Source organism: Carassius gibelio, chromosome A9 (genome assembly GCF_023724105.1).
Source record: "Carassius gibelio isolate Cgi1373 ecotype wild population from Czech Republic chromosome A9, carGib1.2-hapl.c, whole genome shotgun sequence".
Classification (NCBI taxonomy): Eukaryota; Metazoa; Chordata; class Actinopteri; order Cypriniformes; family Cyprinidae; genus Carassius; species Carassius gibelio.
The window spans coordinates 23,315,284-23,339,028 of record NC_068379.1 but is presented as its reverse complement, the minus strand read 5'-3'; the positions used below and the strand labels follow the sequence as shown (position 1 = coordinate 23,339,028).

General features: G+C 36.6%; 1 protein-coding gene across 4 annotated transcripts in view; it reads left to right on the top strand.

The window, feature by feature from the left end:
* The window catches only part of LOC128020006 (semaphorin-5B), a 137,432-nt gene that overhangs the window by 49,388 nt on the left and 64,299 nt on the right, over positions 1–23,745 (top strand). For all 4 annotated transcript variants that reach the window (XM_052606498.1, XM_052606499.1, XM_052606496.1 and 1 more), the window contains 3 exons: positions 3,765–4,005; positions 13,641–13,740; positions 14,498–14,543. In XM_052606498.1, the coding sequence (XP_052462458.1) occupies positions 3,819–4,005; positions 13,641–13,740; positions 14,498–14,543 (333 nt within the window). In that variant the 5' untranslated portion in view covers positions 3,765–3,818. The remainder of the gene's footprint in view (positions 1–3,764; positions 4,006–13,640; positions 13,741–14,497; positions 14,544–23,745) is intronic.

The following is a 23,745-nucleotide window of genomic DNA, read 5'->3' as shown; positions in this document are numbered from 1 at the left end:
TAATGGGAGATAAACATGTTCTTGATTCTGTCGAAATGAAAGGATGCACTTTTTCTAGTTTATGATAATAGGAAATGTGTATTTTATTAAATTCTGTTTTTTTAATTCAAGAATAATGCATCAGGGATAACTATTTATGATATGTCCTCATCGCTTAACCACTTCTGAACATTAGTATACATATTTGTGAGTGGCAAGAGCAATAAATATGTTAATATTTCTGAGATTGAATTCTGTTTTACAAGGTTTTACAAGGGGTGAATTTTGACTAAAGTGTTTAAAATGTTAATGCTAAAAACTGGTAATTATAATGTTTTGTAATTTTAACTAAGTATATTTTATCCTAATTAAGAAATATCCTCTTTGTCTTAATTATTTACAAATGCTCTATAGACATTGACATCTGGCCACATTGGTTGACCACTGCTCTACATAATAAATCAAGCTCTTTTATAAAAAAAAAAAAAAAAAAAACATTTAGGAGAATTCATCAAGAATGATTATTTATGATATTACCCCTTTATCTCTTTCTGAGCATATACATTTGAAATATTAACATAAGGTTAAGTAGTCATTTTCCCATCAAAGGTTCTGGCCTGTTTCTCATTTCTCCTGCATACTAACTAGGCTAAAACACTTCTATTTCACATACGTCAATACACCCACCCAGCCACATATTACATAAACCCTAATGAGCAGTCTTGAAGTGCTACAGGATACAAAAAGTGTGTTTTTCTTTAGCGTTTGCATTCTAGATCATTGCCTTTGCACTTGCACATTCTCAAGTCAACAATAATTTAGTTCAATATAGAGATGGTAGGAGTTGTGAATAATCCTGTCTCATGCAGTTGGTTGACTGTATAGCAAGCCAGTTGCCATTTTCATTTGCCTAATTAATTACCCACTGTTGCAAGAGGGATAATTGAGAAGGCATCATGGTAATTTGCAACATAACAAAGCTAATAATTTGTTATTGATTGCTTCATCCAATGGTGAAACAGTAATTTAGCCCCTGGTGCATCTCAGTGGATTGGATGAATTCAATCTTGTTTTTTTAAACATTCAAATAATATTATGTGCCACAAGATTAATTTTGGCACAGCATGAAAGATGGTGATGTGTTGCTGGTTTCTCTCTGGCTGTAAATTCCATATATCATGTCTACAGCGAAATAGCATTAATGTTGGTGGTGCACAACTTGTAGATGCTGTAACTACAAGAAAACCTCTTTTGACCATTCAGAAGTTGCTTTTTTTACAATCAACATATACATTTTTACATACATATCAAATGTATGTAAAGTATAAATTGGTATGGTATAATGTCATTTATATTTAAAAAAATATATATTTCCACGTCAAATAGCCTACGCTCTGTGTTGACCCCTAACAGGAGCTGCCAAACCTGGCATTATATTTTATTATATTGTATTATTTGCGAAATAAATGGAAGTAGTTTAAATTCACCTTTCATCTATAATGACCATAAGAAAAATTGAGCTTATTTTTGGTAATGGGTTCCTTAAGAATACTAGATTCCAGCTTAGGGCAATGTGGGTGTTCAATTAAAGCTTGGTCTCCTAGGTCCGTAGGCTTGCTTGCTGAAGTGTGACACATTATGATTTGAGCAGTTAGCATATGACATGGTGTGTGAGGAGATTGACGGGCAGCTGAGAGCAGTGACTGAGGTAACTGCTGGGTCTTATAATATGAATGCACTGGAGCTGCTCTGAATAGAGATGGAGATGTCATGCCTCACCTCTAATAAGATCAGCCATGATATTAAAACTCCTCCGCATATGAAGGAGACAGAAGTGCCTGGGTGCTTAAGGGGTTTTATGCTGATCAAGCTGGGCCACCACTTACAGCCAGAAACTTTTAACACCACCCACTACTCCTGCTTCCTACCCCAGTGCACCAGCCATCACAGTTATTGCACAGTTATTTTTTTTTTACCTCTATTTTATAATTGTTGTGATCCAAAATCTGAAGTTCTAGCTTGCTTCTTTTCAAGTGCTGCTTGTTTTTGTTAGGTTTGTCCACTATCAATTCAGTCGCCTTGCAAAGCCTGCATTGCATTGTGGCCGAATGACTAAACTTTCAAGGCTGAACTGTGCTGCACAAACTGTTCAGGCTGGACTGAAAAGATCAGGGACCTTGTCAAAAATACACTTCAGACACTCTTCACAAAATGTTAGCATGTTTAAAAGGATTTTACAATGCCACAGGTGCTAATACACACCCTGGAACAGCGCAACTTCTAAATTACTCATATTATTAGTTAGCAACTGGAATATTAGAAGCTTTTTGTGGTGTAATTCTGCTGGGGAAATTTGAGTTTTGGATGTTAGAATATGCAGTAATCAGCCAACCCCAAAAATATGAGAATATTTGACCCTTTTCAGGAAAAAATTAAAATAAAGAAAAAATTTAATATTTATTTTTATTTTATTTTATTTTTCTGTTTTCTGTATTCTGTTTTTTTATATATATTTTAAGTAAATATGTTTTACAAATATATTTTATTTAAAATTAAGTCAATATATTTAATTTGAAGACATGTTTAATGCATCTCATTTGCCATTGTTACATTAAAATGCTATTTACATTGTAATTTATGTATTTGGCAGACACAAACTGGACCAGTGACCTTTTGTTTGAACTACGAAAATGCCTACAGTAATGTGTTTCTTCTGTGCTAGCATTTTTAAAGAATTAAAAAAAAAGGGATGGATAAACATTTTCTTCAGTTGAATTAAAAAAAAGACCGAGGTTATCCTGTTTGACAAATACAGTGTTCTCTTGGGGCATCTTCAGCTGAACAATTACGCCTGTGTTAAAAATCCGGGGGTCATTTTTGATTCCCATCTGAAGTATGACAAACAAATAAATTTGGTGGTTAGGGCCAGCTTTTTCCAGCTAAAGCACCTTCGAAAGTTAAAGTCCCTTCTTATTTTTAGGGATATGGAGACAGTTATTAATGCTTTTATCTCCTCAAGGCTTGATTACTGTAACGGGTTAGGGTTAGGGTTCAAATTTTATTCTGGAATCAGTATGTCATCACTCACAAATGCTCACAAATGCTGCTGTTCGCTTTCTGTCTGGGAAAAAAGAGGGAACATATTTCACCTATCCAGGCATCTCTCCATTGGCACCCAGTGAAACGGTGAAGATTTGGATGTGTTTAAAGCTCTACAGGGACGTTTCCCTACTTATATATCAGAACTTAGATTTTATTCTCCTCATAGATCACTCAGATCTTCAGTCCTGCTGCTACTAAATGTCCCAAAATCTCGTCTTTCAATTTTTTTTCAGTCTATGCTTCAAAACTTTGGATCACACAACCCCTAAGGATTAGAGCCTCCCCTACATTAACTGTTTTAAAGCATCAATTAAAACATCTTTTTTTCTCTCAGGCTTACTCATTATTTGGTTTTATTCTCGTATGTATTAAGGTATCAGTTTGTGATGTAACAGGTTACGCCTATTTTTGACTATTATGTCTTTTTGACTATTATGTCTTTGTGACTCTTTTGCAACTTTCGGTTCATGCACATTTAAAGTGTCGTAAAGACAAATAGTAATTTTTTTCTTTACTTTTTGTTCCACCTTCTCTCGACAAAACTTTGACAATCATAAAGAAGTACAATATTGCCTCCTATGACAGTAGAGATGTGTGTGTGCTGCAAAAAATTTAAACCTCAAAGAAATGTCAGGAAATTAACTTAGGAAAGTACCATGAATCTTTTTCTTCCATCTCAACAGGTGCATTCCAGAGGGCCACCTTGGCAGCTAGAGGAGAGGTCGGCCTCCGTCACCATGACAGTGTTGCCACGGGACGTGGCTTCCCTGGCTGTGCCCGGCCTTATCCTCTGTTTCATCACTCTTCCGTTTCCTGCTATACTATCCCAGAGGCCCCCTCTCCCCACAGAACCCTCCCCCACCCCAGCACCCCACACAAGGCCGGAGTGTACCCGCCTAGAGCACCCCATCATCTCTATTCAAGGTAAGCACTGATGTCTCTCACAGTAAATATTTTTTCCTTTCCCACCTTAATATGCAGAGACAGCTGTAAGTGTAAAACCATTTCTCAGTGGCAACATCAAAACATTAAAGGGTTCATATGATGCGATTTCAATTTTTCCTTTCTCTTTGGAGTGTTACAAGGTCTTGGTGCATAAAGACGATTTGTAAAGTTGCAAAGGCTAAAGTCTCAAATCCAAAGAGATATTCTTTATCAAAGTTAAGAGTCAACCACACCTTTCTTAAACCGCTCATTCAAACACGGCCCCACATGTCTACGTCATTCAGTGGGAAGATTTGTTTAACACCACCCAAATGTTCATGAAAAGAGAGAAGGTGTAACTTTTATTCTTGCTGTTGCCGCCGCTACCAAGTTGTAGAGACACTGTGTTCCATTGTGGAAGCAAAACTACTTTGTTTGGCCTTCCAAAAGAGGACACAACTTGAAATCAGTGGTTAAGTTGTATTTACAACACTGTTCCAGAACAGTTCAACCCTCTTTTAAAAGTAGCTTGCTACACTACATGCTACCAAAATGTAGAAAACTGCAGTGTTCTAAAAGATAGATTTATACAAAATAAAAATACAAAAAACTATTTTATGTAATTGCACATAATACAGCATTTAAATTGGTATTTGGGTGTAAAAAATTGTCCACGGACTAATAAATCAATTCACAGATATGTTCACTAAGTTTGTTTTGTTCACAATGTCACAGGTAACATTAATCTTATTTAACCAGCCCTATATATGAAAGAAAGTGCAGCAACTGGAAAAATTACTGCTTGCTGGTCAAGCTATTATATTTTTAAATAGCTACAGGTGTCATACTACAGAAAATAGCTAGTTTCTAGGGCTGGGCGAAATATCTAATGATATATTCATGTGCATCTAGTCAATAAATCTAGTTCCGTGATTAGAGCTAAATCACCATCACCTGCTTTCAAATGGAGCAGAGCTTAATAGACAGAGCTGTAGATCACTGACAAGCTATGCAATATCGCGTTCATAATCGAAGGCGATTCATCGGCGATAATGAACGCGATATTGCGTAGCTTGTCAGTGATCTACAGCTCTGTCTATTAAGTGCCGCTCCATTTGAAAGCAGGTGATGCCAATTTAGTGCTAATCACGGAACCGGATTTACTGACTAAATGTGCATGATCATATCGTTAGATATATCGCCCAGCCCTACTAGTTGCATAACTAAACATTGGCTATATTTTTGTTGGCTAAGTGTGAATCATATAAAAACTGACAACGCATGCTTGAAGGGCAAAGAAGATATATTTTGTATGTGTATTTTTAGAAGATGTTCATACCTCAGACTCGTTCAGCTTAAAATGCGGATCATAACAGCAATTCTTAGTATTTTTGTTGAAAGACTTAGCCAGGTGTGTTCACCACTGTTATACAAATTTTTTAGACAAAGTCCACTGCTAAAATTCAAAGAGTTTTGGAAATGTATTCTGCTTGTTTTTCCCACTGTTCCTGTATATTGCACATGGCTCAGACTGTAAATCTACATTTTTTGTTTTGTTTATCTTATTCATTGGGTTGTCCACACATTTCAGACCGTGATAGCATATGCTGAAGATAGCAAGAGATAAACGTCTTTCATTTTATCCAGATTCCTATTCTCATGTGTCCTAGCACACAAAGAAAACAGAATGTCCAGCCATACTTTGATCTTGCTTAAATAATCTTCTCCATGCCCACGGAACAAAGGTGTTTTTTATACCAAAAACATATTCATTTATACAATAGAGGGTTTTGTAGTGAATATAATCTGTCTATGATTGCCTTGCCTATGAAGTATGAGCAGCGTGTTTTTTGACTCCGTGAGGGACATGACAAAAATGGCAGAATAATGCCGCATGGGACAAAAAAAAATTCAATGACCTGGGGGGGCTCTGTATAATATATGAAACCTGCTTGGACATTAGGGCAGCCATGGTTCATATAGACATCGCCTGCGGCAAGCTCCATTTATTGCTTCTGAAAAAGCTCAGGTTGCATTATGATTTGTCAGTTTATGCTTTGCTATATAAGCAACAAGAATTTTTTTTCTTTTTTCGTAGTGTTGAAATAGACTGGAAAAACAAACGAGTTAGAAAACAGTAGTAAATTGTAAAGTTGGATAACCATCTTTTTATTTCTGTTTTGTTGTTCTTATGGTATTCTATTCCCTTTTGTCATTTTAGCTCATCAAAGCAAAGGCACTTTCGCATACCATTCATGACAAGAGCTGCTGAACAATTAGCTTAGCATTGTAAACTAGCACACCTCGAAATCCCCATTTATGTGTTCTCAATGGAATGGAAGTCCTAAAGCACACCTTAATGCCTTCATAACATGCCTTTTATGTTGACGCAGTGGTTTGGAAGCCTGCTACAATGGAAGTGTTGGCCGAACTTGAGATTAGGTTCTTTGATGGATGAACCTTTTTTAATTGATGCCTTCTGGCGGCTGCTCAGTGGAGTCACCTGAGGCGTATTGGGGGCCTCTATCTCTGATCTCTGACAAGGTCTGTAGATTCACAAATGCCTTTGAACTATTCTAAACCATGGAAATGATACTCTAAAGATAATTTTAAGATTTAGCATTGTAGAGCATGGCCACCAGGGTTTGGGCCAGTGTCCTTGCTGAACGCTTAGAGCTTATGGAATGGGACTTTAAACCTTGCTGGAGCTTATGGAATGGGACTTTAAACCTTAAGAATTAGACTTTAGACTTAAAGGATTTACCTTTATGAAATTAGTATAATTTAGTATAATTTAATTAGTATTTTGACTTGTTTTCCATTAAAAATAAAGTTGTTACAAACTATGTAAAAAGTAGGGCCGGGACTTTAACGCGTTAATTGAGATTAATTAATTACACAAAAAATATTGCGTTAACTAAGATTAATTAATTACAGAAAAAAAAATTACCGCATTTTTAATAACTTATTTTTGCACCGTGGAACGTTTCTCACTGGATTTGTTTCGGCGGACCGATTATACTGAAGCACCAACTAGCGTTCGCTTCGCATATCACTACTGTCTATGATATCACTGCAGCACATCGAGCCTCAAGTATCACCTCAACGCAAAACATATAGCAGCTAGCGTGGACTTTACACTTTATGTTGAACTATGTATTATTTTGTTGATGCAACAGTTTATGTTGAACTCTTATTGAGAGTTGGACCTCTGAAGCAACAGAGAGAGGTTTTCTAATAGTCAGTGTTTCCAATGTTCTGAATGTAATTGACAGTATTGTGTTTTACTTAAAAACTCTTTACAGAAGGTTCCAGCACCTATAAGCTACCTGAATTTCTGAAATGTACTATTTCTAAATTGTTTCTAAATATGCTATTGCTACACTTCATGGCAAAAAATTGCACTGGTCTGCTAGACTTGGTTGAACAAAAATAAACAATATTTTGTTGCTTAAGCTTATGTATTCAGTCATTATTCAATGGTATACTATAAATCCATGTGAAAAAAAAATTACTTCTCACTGTTCTCAGGTCAAATATTTATATGCGATTAAAATGCGATTAATTTCGATTAATTAATTACAAAGCCTCTAATTAATTAGATTAATTTTTTTAATCGAGTCCCGGCCCTAGTAAAAAGATTTACTTAAATTAAGACTATTTTAAGACAATGTATCTTTTGATAAGAGTGTTTTTTTCCTTCTTATTTTAAGCATAAATTAAACATAAGTGGGAAAAATCTGGCAGGGCTGTAAAAAAATCTACTTGGAATTAATACACTAATTCAAAAAAGTCTTCATTTCTTATCTTTTATTGTTACTGTGTTTAGTTTTATGTGACTATTTCTAACATCTGACCTTTACAATTAAATAGGTTGTTTTTGATAGCTTTAAATTCTGAGCAAACACCCTCTTTGCATGTGAAACGAGAGAGATAACCTTCAGTTCAGTTCAGTTTTTTGGCAGGTTTGCTTTTTGGTTCAGTATAATTGTTGCTTCCCTGACCTTCAACAGCAAACTGTTTGCAAAGGCTGGATTAAAATGTGGCAGGTCCATAAAACAATTCTCACCGAAATGTGACACATAGACAATTTAGGTCAGACTAAAATAATCAGAGACCTCTATATCTTACTGTTATATGCCAACTGGAATAATAACATTTTCTTTTCTACCACCTCCATATTACTTCACCATGACTGGCTGGTCCAAGTTGCGGACCCCCGATTAGGCATCATTGATGTGCAAATGCAGGCGGTCATGTGTCGACTTATTCATCTGACGGAAGTTTGGAAAAATAAGTTTCTTCAGCTTCTTTTCAATAGATGGTCTGTTTGGCCAGGTACAATTTTCAGTTTTAAAAGTCTGAGTATGTTTACATTGAAGCTTTTTGTTTCAAGAGATCTTGAAGTCTTTTTTTCATGATATGACTACCACTTTAAGAAACTCAAAGCTGCTGCTGTGTCGATATATAATATCACACAGAGAGCAACCCGATACTTATTCCCTTCAGAGGAAATCCTTATTTTTTTCCCTTGCAAGTTATATGCGACAATCCCCTCTACAATAATTGCCAGCATATCTTTGAACCAGCAACAGCAATAGCATGCTGGTACTACAAGCAGTCTCAGATAAGTTTAGATATCTAGGGATGTCATTTAGATGAATTTTTTATGGGGGGTATTTGTTCTCTTTTTTTCATGACTAAGCTTACACAATCACACCAGCATGCCTAGTCTTATCTACAAGGATATCAGCGTATCACTGCAAACACATGTATGCTAAGCTGAGCATTTCCAGGTTTTCTAAAAGTCTGGAGACTTATTTAACAAAATCTGAGGTGAATTCACTAAACTCATTCTGTATTTCAGCAAAAACCTCTTTTGGGTTCAGCACAGTGTAACAAGCTACAAAATGTATTGAAATGGTACTTCACTGTGAATTTTAAAACAAATTATGATTATTTTCATCACTATAAAATAAACACTTAAAGGGATAGATCACCCAAAAATAAAAATTATGTCATTAATTACTCACTCTCATGTCATTCCAAACCCGTAATACGGATAAATAAGAGTTTAAGATATTTTAGATTTAGTCTGAGAGCTTTCTGTCCCTCCATTGAAAACATATGTACGGTATACTGTCCATGTCCAGAAAGGTAATAAAAACATCTTCAAAGTAGTCCATGTGACATTAGAGGATCAGTTAGAATTTTTTGCAACATCAAAAAACATTTTGGTCCAAAAATAGCAAAAACTATGACTTTATTCAGCATTGTCTTCTCTTCCGGGTCTGTTGTGAGAGAGAGTTCAAAACAAAGCAGTTTGTCATATCCGGTTCGTGAACTAATCACTCGATGTAACCGGATCTTCTTGAACTGCTGTGAAGAGAGAACTGAAGATGAACACCGAGCCGAGCCAGATAACGAACAACAAACTGACTCATTCTCGAGTCAAGAACCGGTTGCATCGGTGTTCGGATCACCAGTAGTTCTTTCGGACAGTTCGATTCAATAAACCGGTTGAAGAAAACGGTTCACCGGTTCTTTTGCGCTCTACGTAATGACTTCATTGGTGATGATTGCCCTTGATTCAAGCCTTTGGTTTACCCGCGCTCATAACACTAGCACAGAATCAGTTCAGAATCAATCACCAAAAGAATCAGTTCAGGCAGTGTACTGTTTGAGTAAATGAATTACTCCGGGATATTGGTTTGTTTGAACTCAGAGGGAGTGTCAGACACATTAAACAAGTTAACAGCTTAAGTCATTTGTGGATTAATGCTTATAGGAGGCGCGAACCGTTTGAAATGATTCAGTTCGATTTGGTGAACTGGTTCAAGAAGATCCGGTTACATCGAGTGATCCAGACTGCTTTGATTTGAACTCTCTCTCACAACAGACCCGGAAGAGAAGACAATGCTGAATAAAGTCGTAGTTTTTGCTATTTTTGGACCAAAATGTATTTTCGATGCTTCAAAAAATTCAAACTGACCCTCCGATGTGACATGGACTACTTTGAAGATGTTTTTATTACCTTACTAACCATGGACAGTATACCATACACACAGTTTCAATGGAGGGACAGAAAGCTCTACATTTAAATTAATTAAATACATTTACATGTAAGATTTGACAGTGTTATTAAATTATTAGTCTTTTAAAAAAAAATTCACTTTGTGAGCATTATATAATGATAAAGGGTAATGTACATGTACAAATATAGGAAATAAACATACCCAATAAAATATAAAAAAATAACCAATGTAATACTAAAAAGATCATGCATCAAGGAACCTAATTTCCTTTTTTTTAAAGAACTAAAACACAGCACATGCCAATTAAACGGCACTATCCATGGACATTCACGTTTTCAATTCAAGCTTTTCATGGTTCAAGTTGTTTCAAAGCAGCTTTTCAAAAGATGCTTGTTTCTGCATTATAATTAAGAGTAATTTGTTGGTGATATGAAAGTAATGTGCATATAGCAGAAATGTGCAATTCTATGATAATATAAATTCTGCATTTAGCAAATGACATGTATTCAGGCAGAACAATGAACATAAGGCAATAATCATTAGTACAATTTGCGATCATAATGTTTACAATGTAAGGAAAATTTGGCAGTTTTGTATGTTTATTTAGAGTTGGCGTCATCTAAGGTCTTCACATCGGTTGGCGTCATCTTTTCTCAGGTGTTTAGGTCATCTGAGGTGTTGGAACATAATTTATTTTTTAAGGGGCCATTCACACAAAACATATTTTTGCATTCCACTGCAGTGCTGTTACAATGTTTTTCTATATACTCTGGCCACACTGATGCCACAGAGCCATTGTCTCCCTTCCACTCACCCAGCCATTGTGATTGTCTTGAGATTGTTTGTCTCGTCTGTAGAACATGTTCAGAAACCAATCTCTAGTGGGTAATAGTGCTGTTGTTTAACCACCGGCCCCTATTTAAGGAGACCGTGAGAAGAAAAAAAGAAAGAAAACAATGTGGTTCTTCAACTTCAGGCCCTTACCGATGTGTCTCTTTCCACCTAATTGGTCTGTGTTTTCAGAGGCACTGATGCCCGAACCATTCTGTCATGTTGTTGGACCCTCTGTCACCACAGGCATGGAAAGAAGAGGTTGTTGGAGGTGTTCGCAAGTAATACCTTGTCCAACCTTGGAGTGCAAGGTTTACGTTTGCTAACTGTGAATGAAATGGAACTCAGTAAGAGGTTTGAACTGAAAGCAGCAGCCCTTATGCTTCTGCTCGGCCTGTCCTGTCTTTTGTAAATGCTGACGTGTTACGCTTCAGTAACCATTTGAAATCGCCAGCACAGTTCTCTCTCATTGTGAGAGGTGTTCTTTCAGATTTTTTCCTGACTTGAACCGGCCTTCGAATTACAGCCTCATCCCTAGAGCACCCTTACCCCCACCTGTCCTTTCTTGTTGTGCTGTGGCTTTTTTTTCTGGGGAACTCATTGTCTTCCTGTTTCTATAATCAGTGTGCAGTTTGAGTAAGAGGATTTAGATTTCTGTGGCTCTCTTCGGTCATGCAGTGACAACAGGGGATGCAACAGCAGGGAAATCACACGGCAGGTGTGGAGAAGTATGGTTTATGGTAACTCAGGTGACTCTGATGTTATCATGACGGTCCCTCAACCTGCACAATCTGTGTTGTTTCTCAGTGCATGTGTTTTATGCTTTATGAAGAATTAAGGATCAGGCTAAAATACAAGTATAAACAGGTTTTTTTAAATGCTTTTTTTCATGGAGATCCTAGCATGTCTGTTCAGGTCATTGCTAGTTTGGTACTGGTCCAACTGGCAAAATTCTGGTCAAATATTATTATTATTTTTTCTGATTGAACTGATTGACCAAGATTAGCTGGTTAAGCTAATTAAGAAGCCTGGTAGTTAAATCAGGATTCTGTGAATCCAAAGTACAACAAATTCTGGTGGCCATACTAGTCTTATTCAAGGAAGAGCATGCATGCTATCAAGAGTAGTTTGTGTCCGTTATATTTATAATATCTGGGTTTCCCAAAAAGGGTTTCACTAAAATTATGTAATTTCTTATGGTGTAAATAAATCCCTAATCTTTAAGTAAATAACTTAGTTCATAGTGGTTTGCTGACATAAAAAGTTGAAAACCTGTATATTATATTATAGACTTATAGCTGTCTTACTTTTGACCTACACTAAAATATTAATAAACTCCATAAGGTTCACCATTTAAATATATAAATATATATATATATATATATATATATATATATATATATATATATATAAAAGACTGTCTTATCCTTCTCAGTCGTTAATCACTGTTCTTGATGTATGATATCTAATAAGATTTTCTATGATTCTCTCTGAACGCATTTTTATCTCCGAAGGCCATGACCACATTTTAACACGGGTGAGATGAATGCTTGTGGATGAGGTAGGCATATAGTACAGATGGTGTTTGTTTACCTGTCATTATTTTTCCATAAATAACACCTGAATGGTGCAGCCATATGGTCCTAGTCATTCAGTTTGTTAATATATTAATTCAGCGGGATAGCAGAAGATTTTTTAATTTATTTTTTCTTCCTGTAAATTCTATGCAAACACATCCCTACATTTATTAAATTTGTTTTCCCATGAGAAAGACAGATTGTTTTGGATGACCCCAGCATCTGGATGACTCCTTCTTCCGGGACAGATTCGGACTGTATGAAGTGGTGTTTACGGATGTCTTGTTAAGGGAAACCAGTTTCACCACTGCTTTGACCTGTGGTGTGAGAAAGCTCCAGCTGTGTTTGCAACCGTATTCACATAGCACTTTGCTGTAGTCAAACTATTAGCATTTTTTAATATTGTAATTTTTTAATATTAATATTTAAGATTATCCAATTTATCATAAATGGTAAAGGCTGTGCTTTCTCGCTTCTTAGGAAAGTGTAACTTGAGCCTGACATGTAAAAGGAACTCGAAATGCAAACAACAATGTGTACAATGTGTAAAAAATATGTAATATTAGACAAGGATTTCTGTATTTTAGCTTGACAGGTCATCCAGAATACTGCTGAGAGATCCTATTCTGCATGAAAGGATAACAAATCTTTTTATTAGTTCCTTTACAGTGAAATCCCATTTACTAAGCCACATTAAGGTCAACAGTAGATCAAGTGGTTTTTATATTTACATAATGCCCTTTCTGTCAGATTTAATTCCCACTTCAATAGGGCCGGTCAGTGCTGTAAGTGTCTGTCAGGGCAAATTGTTTTGATTTCCGAATCTTTGTATCAAACAGCACTTTTATGTTCTGAGATTCCTGGGGTAAGCAGAGTTTTGACTAAGTGTCATGTTGAATTAGAATCAGTATCCTTGAAGAGGCCCAGCTACCTTTAAGCGCAGCTCTCTGCTTCTCCTCACTTGTTCTTGGGGACTCATGGGAAGAAACTGCATTAATTTTGCTGGATTAGTGACCTCTATTGGGGAAATCGTTTTTGTGAACCTTAATCCATATGTTAACCTAAACCAGGAGATCTTTTAATGGACTTTAATGTTATACGCTTTGATCTTTCAAAGGATTATCAAACACACTCACTTGAGTTGCTTCCCTTCTGTATCACTAATATACCCACATTTTCTTTGGTCTTTCAGCTCTAAGTCCTTTGATCTCCAGTTTCTACCATCCTGGTGTAAGGGACTACTCTCAGCTGACCCTTGACCTCTCCAGGAATGAACTTATAGTGGGAGCCAGGTAAAACAATTATACAATATAATATGTGGCCAATGTTTGGGTTGTTTATAAAACACATCAATACAGATACACAATTTATGTATTTATATATTAATATGTTAATATGAAATGTTTTACAATATTACAATATTAAAATTATAAATGTTTATTGTTATATCATTATATTTACTTTTTTGAGGTAATATGTATTATTGAAAAAATAAATGGTAACACTTTAGAATATGCAACACTTGTTAACTATTAACAGTTTCTCTCAATAAATTCTTAATTTGCTGCTTATTTATAGTTAGTAAAGTAGTTGTTAGGTTTAGATATTGGGTAAGATTAGGGATGTATAATAAGGTCAAGTAGAATAAGGCATTAATATGTTCTTAATTAGCACTAATATATAGTAATATTCATGCTAATAAGCAACTAATAGGTGTTACCTATTCTAAAGTGTTACCAAAATGTATATATATATATATATATAATATATACAGTATTTGTCTTTGTGTTTCAAACTATTTTTGTTTTGAATTTCAAATGCTAGTAATATATGTGTGTGTGTGTGTGTGTGTGTGTGTGTGTGTGTGTGTGTGTGTGTGTGTGTAAGTAAATACAAAACAGAACCATTTTCACTATATGTCTAAGACTTTTGGACCCCACTTTATTTTTCATTTCCCTTGGCATATTAAGGGTACATTTTCATTGCTTCTCCAGTAGATAAATCGTATCAATCTAACCCTTTTCAATCTCTCTCTTATTTTATCTTCAGAAACTACCTCTTCCGACTGAATCTAAACAACATTTCACTAATTCAGGTGAGACACAGACCTACAGTGCTTATTAACGGTCAGCAGTCTCTACTAGATCATGATTCCTGTTTGATGTGGCCTTTGTGACTTTGTCTGGGGCTGTCTGTCAGGCCTTTGGGTGTTAGAAAAGGCTGGCTTATGGTTATTGATATTGAAATGAATGGGCCAGTTCCCAACACCGCCTGGACAGACTTCAAAGGAAGCTGCATTGCCCGGCACAGTGAGTGAAGGGCGTCCTTAGCAAAAGTACCAAGTTTCTACTCTGACTTGGAGCTAAAACCTCTCAGAAGGTCAGCCAGGACGGTCTGAGGTCTAAATTAAGCAGTGAAATAAGACTTTGGTGACTTTCCCACCTGTTGCTGCGGTTGAATATATCTCTTTTATTCCCCCAGTAATCTCTGTGCCATGTCTGTACCAGACATTAATGGAATGCTCTCACTCACAGAGCACTCATAATGGTCCATGCTAAAGCAGCTTGTTATTGAAGGCTGAATAAAATTTGAGTATCAGTCAGTTTCATTCTCTTTCACCTTAGATACCCAGTGCACATCTGGATGCACAACAAATAGGTACTAAATAAGTCGCTTCATTCGCATATTCCCATGTGTGCGTCTCGTGTTTTGATGCAATAATGTTACTATATTTGCAGCAGTTTTCTCCACTGTCCCGGCGGAGAGGTTTTGGTGCAGTTTCATTTTCCTCAGCCTCACCTTTGCCTGTGTATCTCTCCTGGGCGATTCCAAACTGTGAATAAACAAGGCCGATCTTTCTTCATTTAGACTAACTGGAGCATCACAAGTGGAGGCAGGGTCCAAATCGATGAGTAGCACCTCGCCAGCTTTTGAGAGTGTCTTTGCCTAAACTGCACACAGAGAGAGAGTAAATGAAAATAGGCAGATAAATAAAGAATACAGAGACAATAGTGATAGAATTGACTTGACAAGAGTACTAGAGTAATGGCTGCTGAAAATTCAGCATTTGCCATCACAGGAATACAAAACATTTGTTTTAAATTGTAATAGTATTTCACAATATTACTATTTTTACTGTATTTTTGATCAAATAAATGCAGCCTTCATGAGTTTTTAAGAGAAAACCTTTTTTTAGTGTTTATCTAAATGTTATTGTTATCATCTAATAAGAAAATAATTGAATCCGTTACAGATGTCTCTTATGCTTTTAGCTCCTTTATAAAATTTTTCTAGGATTATTATTTAGTAACAAAAAATGCAGGAACCAACTAGTATTTTGGCAGATGCATCCATGAAACTTTTTGTTAGGGTTTCAGCACCTATATATCAAATCTTGAAACTAGAGATTCCATTATAAGCTTTCATTTTATTCTTCGAATAAGCCATTGTTACTGAGCACATTGATGTCTGTATAGCCTCCTATCTTATTCATTCATTCCTATCACATTCACACATTCTTCATCTTTTCATCCTGCTCGCTGTACTTTTGTCCACACTTCCACCTGCGTGTGCCACCTCTCTCCATCTTCTTTTGTCCTCCTCCCCACACCATTACAGCTATCCTGCATCTTTCTGCCAGGAGTGTAATGGGGCTGATAGAAAGCCAGCTCATCTCAGAAATGTATATCTTGGGGCCAAACATGCAGCCGTTGGCAAGGGAGAGCAACAGCTCAAGCGAGCCTTTTCAACTTTACCCAGGCTGGGATGGGGTGAAAAGAGCTGATTCTTACCCTTTGAATTATTCACTGCACTGACCCATGGGTATGCACCTGCTGTCCTCATTTCCGTGAAACTATGAATAAGGGAAATTTGCCATGGCTTGGTATAACGTTCGCTGCCAGTCAAAAATTGGACACACTTGTCTTGAAGTTTTGTGATTTTTGAATGCTTGAAGAGAAATCAGTTGTAGAACTTATGCATGCATAAGAATACAAAAAAATGAAATAATGTGTATACTATCAGTAGAAAAAAAAAAAGAATAATTTTTTTTATTCTTAAAGAAATATCTTATGTTTGTCAGGGATTTATTTATGCATTCATTTGTTCAAAATGTTGCAAAAACAGTATTTTTAAATATTATTACAAGTTAAAATTACTGTTTTTATTTTGATATATTTTTTACATATTATATACTTTATTCCTGGGATGACAAAACAAAAATTTCAGCAGTAATCAACAGTCTTACATGATCCTTTAGAAATAATTGTAATATCTTAATTTGGTGCTCAAGAAAAATTTATTATTATCAATGCTGAAACTGGTATTGTAATAATATTTCACAATATTACTTATTGTATTATATTTGCTGTATTTTTGATCAAATAAATGGAGCCTTGGTGAGCATAAGATACTTATTGAAAAAAACATTAAAATTATCATAAAGTTTTATGTATATATAAAATATATAAATAATATATTAAAATGTGTTTTATTATTGTGTGTTTTATGTATTATTATTATTTTAAATTATTACATTTATTTATATGTTTAAATTAGATAAATGTATATATTTTTTATTTGTTTTTATATAGATCTTTTTGGCCCATATAGTTAAATAGGAAACATATTTCTTTATTTCCCATACTTCCATTTCAGTTTTGAAAAGTAAATTCGGAAACCATTTGCATGGTATTGTAATGAAGCACTTTGAAAAAATCATTTTATCCACACCCTGTTTTTAAAACTACCACCATTTTCAAAGCATTAGACTTTTCCCCAGGATCCCAAACTTGTCTATCCTGAGCCAGTGTTTTTTTCTTGGTGAGATCAGTGCATGCTCTCTGTGCATCCTGTGTTGCTGCTGTTCTTTCCCAAGATCAAAACGGATGTATGAGGCAACAGGATTCCACTGCTTCCGCCTCATGGGGAACCAGTCGTCTCATGGGATCAGAAACATCTGATGATGTTGGCACAATGGGGGAGCTCAAGGTACTGTGATTGAGACCCACCCACATTCTTGGCTCTTTCGTGCCTCCCTGAGAAGTAGGTTCTGTTACATCAGCAATAGAAAGGAAACTCAGAACACAGCTTCTGTCAGCTTCTCTTTTCTTCTCGGCTCTTGATCCCATCCCTTTGGTACACATTTGCACAAATGGACCAGATTTGCACAGATCAGTTTACAATGTGGGATGAACTTTCTCTCACAATTGGGGCATATAATATGCTACAGCATATAACCAGCAACAGCCTCCATAGACATTATTGAATCTGTCATATCTGACTAATGCAATTGCTCAGGAGGAATAAGAAAATGACACTCATTCTCAGAGCCTGCATTATTCTATTTATGTGCTCATGGCTATTAATTTACATTACGATGTTCGTGCACCATGTGGTTCCGAAAAACAAAAGTTCAGCCATCATCTAAATGCTTTGTGCAAAATGAGGTGGAATAATTTCTCCATTCGCAAAAATGTAGATGTAGTCAGACTGATATATTAGGGTATGATTTTCCCCAGGATTTACGCTATACCAGACAGAAGTTTGGACACACTTGAATGAGTTTATAATGATCTTTGATCTAATGCTTACATTCTTGTTATATTTTAGAGACAAATATAAACAGTGTCTAAATGTAAATTTTTTTTTTTTTTACAATTATTATTATTATTTTTTTTTTACATTTTTTATGAGATTCATGGAACACATGTTAAGATTTTAAGTATCATGCACCCTTATAAAGTTGGTCGAGGAAACAGCCAGAGTATGTTAATCTACTTTGACTTAACATAAGCTTAAATAAAAAATAGTTTTAATTTGTTAATCATTTTTAGCAATGCATAATTCCTATACTTGCATTTGTGTAATTTTATTGTTTTGCTGTCATTACTGTTCCTGTAATGTCACGTGCCACAGCCATATCACCCTGTAGCCCAAGACTGGTTGCCCACTGAAGCTTTACAGGGTTGAGCCTGGTCAGTACCTGGATGGGAGACCTCCTGGGAAAACTAGGTTGCTGCTGGAAGAGGTGCTAGTGAGGCCAGCAAGGGGTCTGTGTGGGTCCTGATGCCCCAGAATAGTGACGGGGACACTATACTGAAAAAAGGACCGTCCTTTGGATGAGACATTAAACCGAGGTCATGACTCTCTGTGGCCATTAAAAATTTCATGGCACTTCTTGTAAAGAGTAAGGATGTATCCCCGGTGCCCTGGACAAATTCCCTCCACTGGCCCTTGTCAGTCATGGTCTCTTAATAATCCCCATCCACTGAATTGGCTCGAACTCTCTCTCTTCTCCACCTAGATCTGGTGTGTGGTGAGCGCACTGATGCTGTTGTACTGTGGCTGCCGAATAAATAATTCATTCATTAATTCATGTGGGAAATAGTAAAATTATAGAACAAACTGGTGTGTCCAAACATCTGACTGATTTACTGAAGGGTCTCAAAATATAGAGGAGCTTCGATCAGAAACAGAACCCAGAACCTCTGGAGATGGAACCAGACCAGAAGCTTGACCTCAGGGTCACTGAAGAGTGATGTGATGTTATGTTTGGGGATGAAGGAGGAGCGTTCGCTTTACTAAGGGGTCACGAATGAGATAAAGTCCACGGTTCAACAGGACAGGAATGTAAACAGATACTTTATGGAATCTTTCTCAGTCTATCTCAAGTCTCCATCTTCTCTCACCTTTCTCCAATGGACACGCTTGCGTGTGACCACGTACTCATAATGACATCCTCCCTCAATCTCTGTCCCAACTCCTTCTGCCTTTGTTGATCTTTTGTTTTAATGTCTTGCAAGTACATAAAGTACTCTGAAGGATAAGAATTGATTGCCGCTGAGGATTCAAGTACCTGACCAGTCTGAATTGGTTTACAGTTTTGGGGTCCAAGTTCATGCAAGGACTCAGGGGAATTGTGGGGAAGTGCATGATGTTTTTTATTTTTTATTTAACACAGTTGTATTAGGATGACTAGCAGAACGTTTTTCTAAGTTGTCATTTATCATGTGTTAGACGCTAGTTACATTGCTGATCAAGTTTGGGATTAATATATATATATATATATATATATATATATATATATATATATATATATATATATATATATATATATATACATACATACATACATACATACATACATACATACATATACATATATATATATATATATATATATATATATATATATATATACAGTCTTGTTCAAAATAATAGCAGTACAATGTGACTAACCAGAATAATCAAGGTTTTTAGTATATTTTTTATTGCTACGTGGCAAACAAGTTACCAGTAGGTTCAGTAGATTGTCAGAAAACAAACAAGACCCAGCATTCATGATATGCACGCTCTTAAGGCTGTGCAATTGGGCAATTAGTTGAAAGGGGTGTGTTCAAAAAAATAGCAGTGTCTACCTTTGACTGTACAAACTCAAAACTATTTTGTACAAACATTTTTTTTTCTGGGATTTAGCAATCCTGTGAATCACTAAACTAATATTTAGTTGTATGACCACAGTTTTTTAAAACTGCTTGACATCTGTGTGGCATGGAGTCAACCAACTTGTGGCACCTCTCAGCTGTTATTCCACTCCATGATTCTTTAACAACATTCCACAATTCATTCACATTTCTTGGTTTTGCTTCAGAAACAGCATTTTTGATATCACCCCACAAGTTCTCAATTGGATTAAGGTCTGGAGATTGGGCTGGCCACTCCATAACATTAATTTTGTTGGTTTGGAACCAAGATTTTGCCGTTTACTAGTGTGTTTTGGGTCATTGTCTTGTTGAAACAACCATTTCAAGGGCATGTCCTCTTCAGCATAGGGCAACATGACCTCTTCAAGTATTTTAACATATGCAAACTGATCCATGATCCCTGGTATGCGATAAATAGGCCCAACACCATAGTAGGAGAAACATGCCCATATCATGATGCTTGCACCTCCATGCTTCACTGTCTTCACTGTGTACTGTGGCTTGAATTCAGAGTTTGGGGGTCGTCTCACAAACTGCCTGTGGCCCTTGGACCCAAAAAGAACAATTTTACTCTCATCAGTCCACAAAATGTTCCTCCATTTCTCTTTAGGCCAGTTGATGTGTTCTTTGGCAAATTGTAACCTCTTCTGCACATGCCTTTTTTTTAACAGAGGGACTTTGCGGGGGATTCTTGAAAATAGATTAGCTTCACACAGACGTCTTCTAACTGTCACAGTACTTACAGGTAACTCCAGACTGTCTTTGATCATCCTGGAGGTGATCATTGGCTGAGCCTTTGCCATTCTGGTTATTCTTCTATCCATTTTGATGGTTGTCTTCCGCTTTCTTCCACGTCTCTCTGGTTTTGCTCTCCATTTTAAGGCATTGGAGATCATTTTAGCTGAACAGCCTATCATTTTTTGCACCTCTTTATAGGTTTTCCCCTCTCTAATCAACTTTTTAATCAAAGTACGCTGTTCTTCTGAACAATGTCTTGAACGACCCATTTTCCTCAGCTTTCAAATGCATGTTCAACAAGTGTTGGCTTCATCCTTAAATAGGGGCCACCTGATTCACACCTGTTTCTTCACAAAATTGATGACCTCAGTGATTGAATGCCACACTGCTATTTTTTTTAACACACCCCTTTCAACTAATTCAACTAATTGCCCAATTGCACAGCCTTAAGAGCGTGCATATCATGAATGCTGGGTCTCATTTGTTTTCTGAGAATCTACTGAACCTACTGGTAACTTGTTTGCCACGTAGCAATAAAAAAATATACGAAAAACCTTGATTATTCTGGTTAGTCACATTGTACTGCTATTATTTTGAACAAGACTGTATATATATATATATATATATATAAAGATAAAACAAAAATACAAAAATAAATGTATTTCTTTTGAACTTTATACTAAATTAATCATTGAATAAAATGTTTTAATTTCCTTATAAAACAGAACAACTGTTTCATGTGGTTTAATAATAAGAAATATTTATGGAGCACAAAATAAGCATATTAGAATGACTTCTGTGAATGAATTCTGATTCAGTTTTGTCATTTTAAAATATATTAAGATCAAACATTTTTATAAAGTGACGTGACATTCAGCCAAGTATGGTGACCCATACTCAGAATTCATGCTCTGCATTTAACCCATCCAAAGTGCACACACACAGGGCAGTGAACACACACACACACTGTGGACACACACACACAGCAGTGGGCAGCCATTTATGCTATTAAGTCGTGGTATTGAAGGTGGAGAGAGAACTGTACATGCACTCCCCCCACCCACAATTCCTGCCGGCCCGAGATTTGAACTCACAAACCTTCGATTGCAAGTCCGACTCTCTAACCATTAGGCCATGACTTCCCCTTAAATTTACATTTGTAAAAGAATTTCACAATATCATTACTACTGCTAGTGAGATGTAAACTTTGGAGTATAACGTTTACTTTAGCATTTCAATTCTAAAATGATTTTTTTCTCTCGCCATTTCCCCTGACGTTAGGTTACACAATGTTTTCACGTGGCTATCAAAACCTGCAAAGACTGTGTAAAGAATGAGGAATGTTGTGAAGGTCCTGTCCTGACCCATTTCAGAGCACAAAGCCCCATCAGGAACCAATTAGATGTTTTTCTGCAAACAATTAAGCCAGCTGACATTTTATTTTATTTTATTTTATCATTTCTCTATGAATGATCCCTTTAAGTTTCAGTAGTATTGCTAATCACTAATTCTCTGTGTCGTTCCCATCCACTCTGTGTTTGTGCAATATCCTGAAACATGTCAGTAATACTTCACTATACACACAGAATTCCCACACATTGTAATGAAAGGTAGACTGGTCAGTCTATATCCAAAATTCAAACATCTGAGATGCCAGTCTCTACATTGACAAGACAGAGGTCTCTGCTTTCTGTCAACAGACAATGCCGTGAGAGCACTGTGTGCTGTATGCATTCAGTAGACATTGTTACAGCTGCTTTGGTCAACAACCTCTGTGGTCAAGAGGTGAATGCCCCCTTCAGCTGTGACCAATAAAACAGGAAGTACCCGACATGAGCAAATAGCAGCTGGGAACAAGAGCTGTTTAGATTCTGCTGTTGTTTTGTTTTGGTTAGAAATATGTTCAGTGTTCACAAATACTCTGTGGTGATTATGAAACACATTCCGGCTCAACAGATGGAAATGAAGGAGCACAATGGTGGCTGCTGCTCTCATTTATTCTAATGATCTGACAGAGGCTCACGGGATCACGGCAGCAGCTATGCAGCGTGCTACATTTTTCATTTTCAGGCTCTCGTGGGACGGCTGAGGCCGTAGGAAAAGGGTGCTCCAGACTGGAGATCAAAATGAGGAAAAACATCTTGATAAGATAAATCAGCAGTCGACCAAGGTGCAAATTTCAACTCTCTGACCTCAGAGTTTGATGAGTCTGGGCTGATTTCATCTTACCTACCTACCTGCAATTTCTGGCAATTTCTTCAATTTGCAGTGTTTGCCTTTGGTGGGATAATTTGGAGACAGCAGCAATGTACCTTGTTAAAAAAAAAAATATTTCACTTGACTTGCAGAAGAGAAGGCATTTGTACCCATTGTTTGTCTTGTTAACAAAATACTGTATATATTTTACTGTATGTACAATAATACTTTTTAGGATAAACCAAACCAAATTTGTGATTGATGGTTAAAAGGGAGCTCAGAAAAGTATTGCATGTTGTGGTGGCTTAGTCACTCATGTCATTGCTCTTTTGTCTGGGAGTTTTGTAACTTGCTGAGGCAGTTGGGTTCACTCAAAATGTCCTTCTTAAATTAAAGCCATCACTCACATTCACACATGCGCCTTTACTGTGCATGCGATGATGTTTTTATCCTGGTGTTGTAGTGCAACAACATTGTTAGAACTGTGCATTAGACACTGACCTGTTGCTTCATTTCTCATCCTGTTTTTCAAGCCTGAAGTAAATGCGTTCAGACGGCACAGCTGTGAACCTTCAAAGGACTCCCTATTTGTGAGTCCTGGGCACACACACGTCTCTAGACAAAACCATGCACTACCCTTATTCAGGCTTACAAAGCAGGGTGTTCACCCCTATTCTACACTGCCTCTGTTTTTCTGATGGTGAATATGGTTCTGGAATGTGAAGTGAGAGAGAGACGGTTCAGGGAATGCTGTCGGGGAAGGAGGAGATGCTAGAGAGCATATCTGCGCCCTCTTGTGTAAGGTTCAGTGCTCTTAGACAATGAGGGGAAGGTATTGAGAGTCATGTCACATCTTTGAGGGTGGTGTTAAATGGGGAT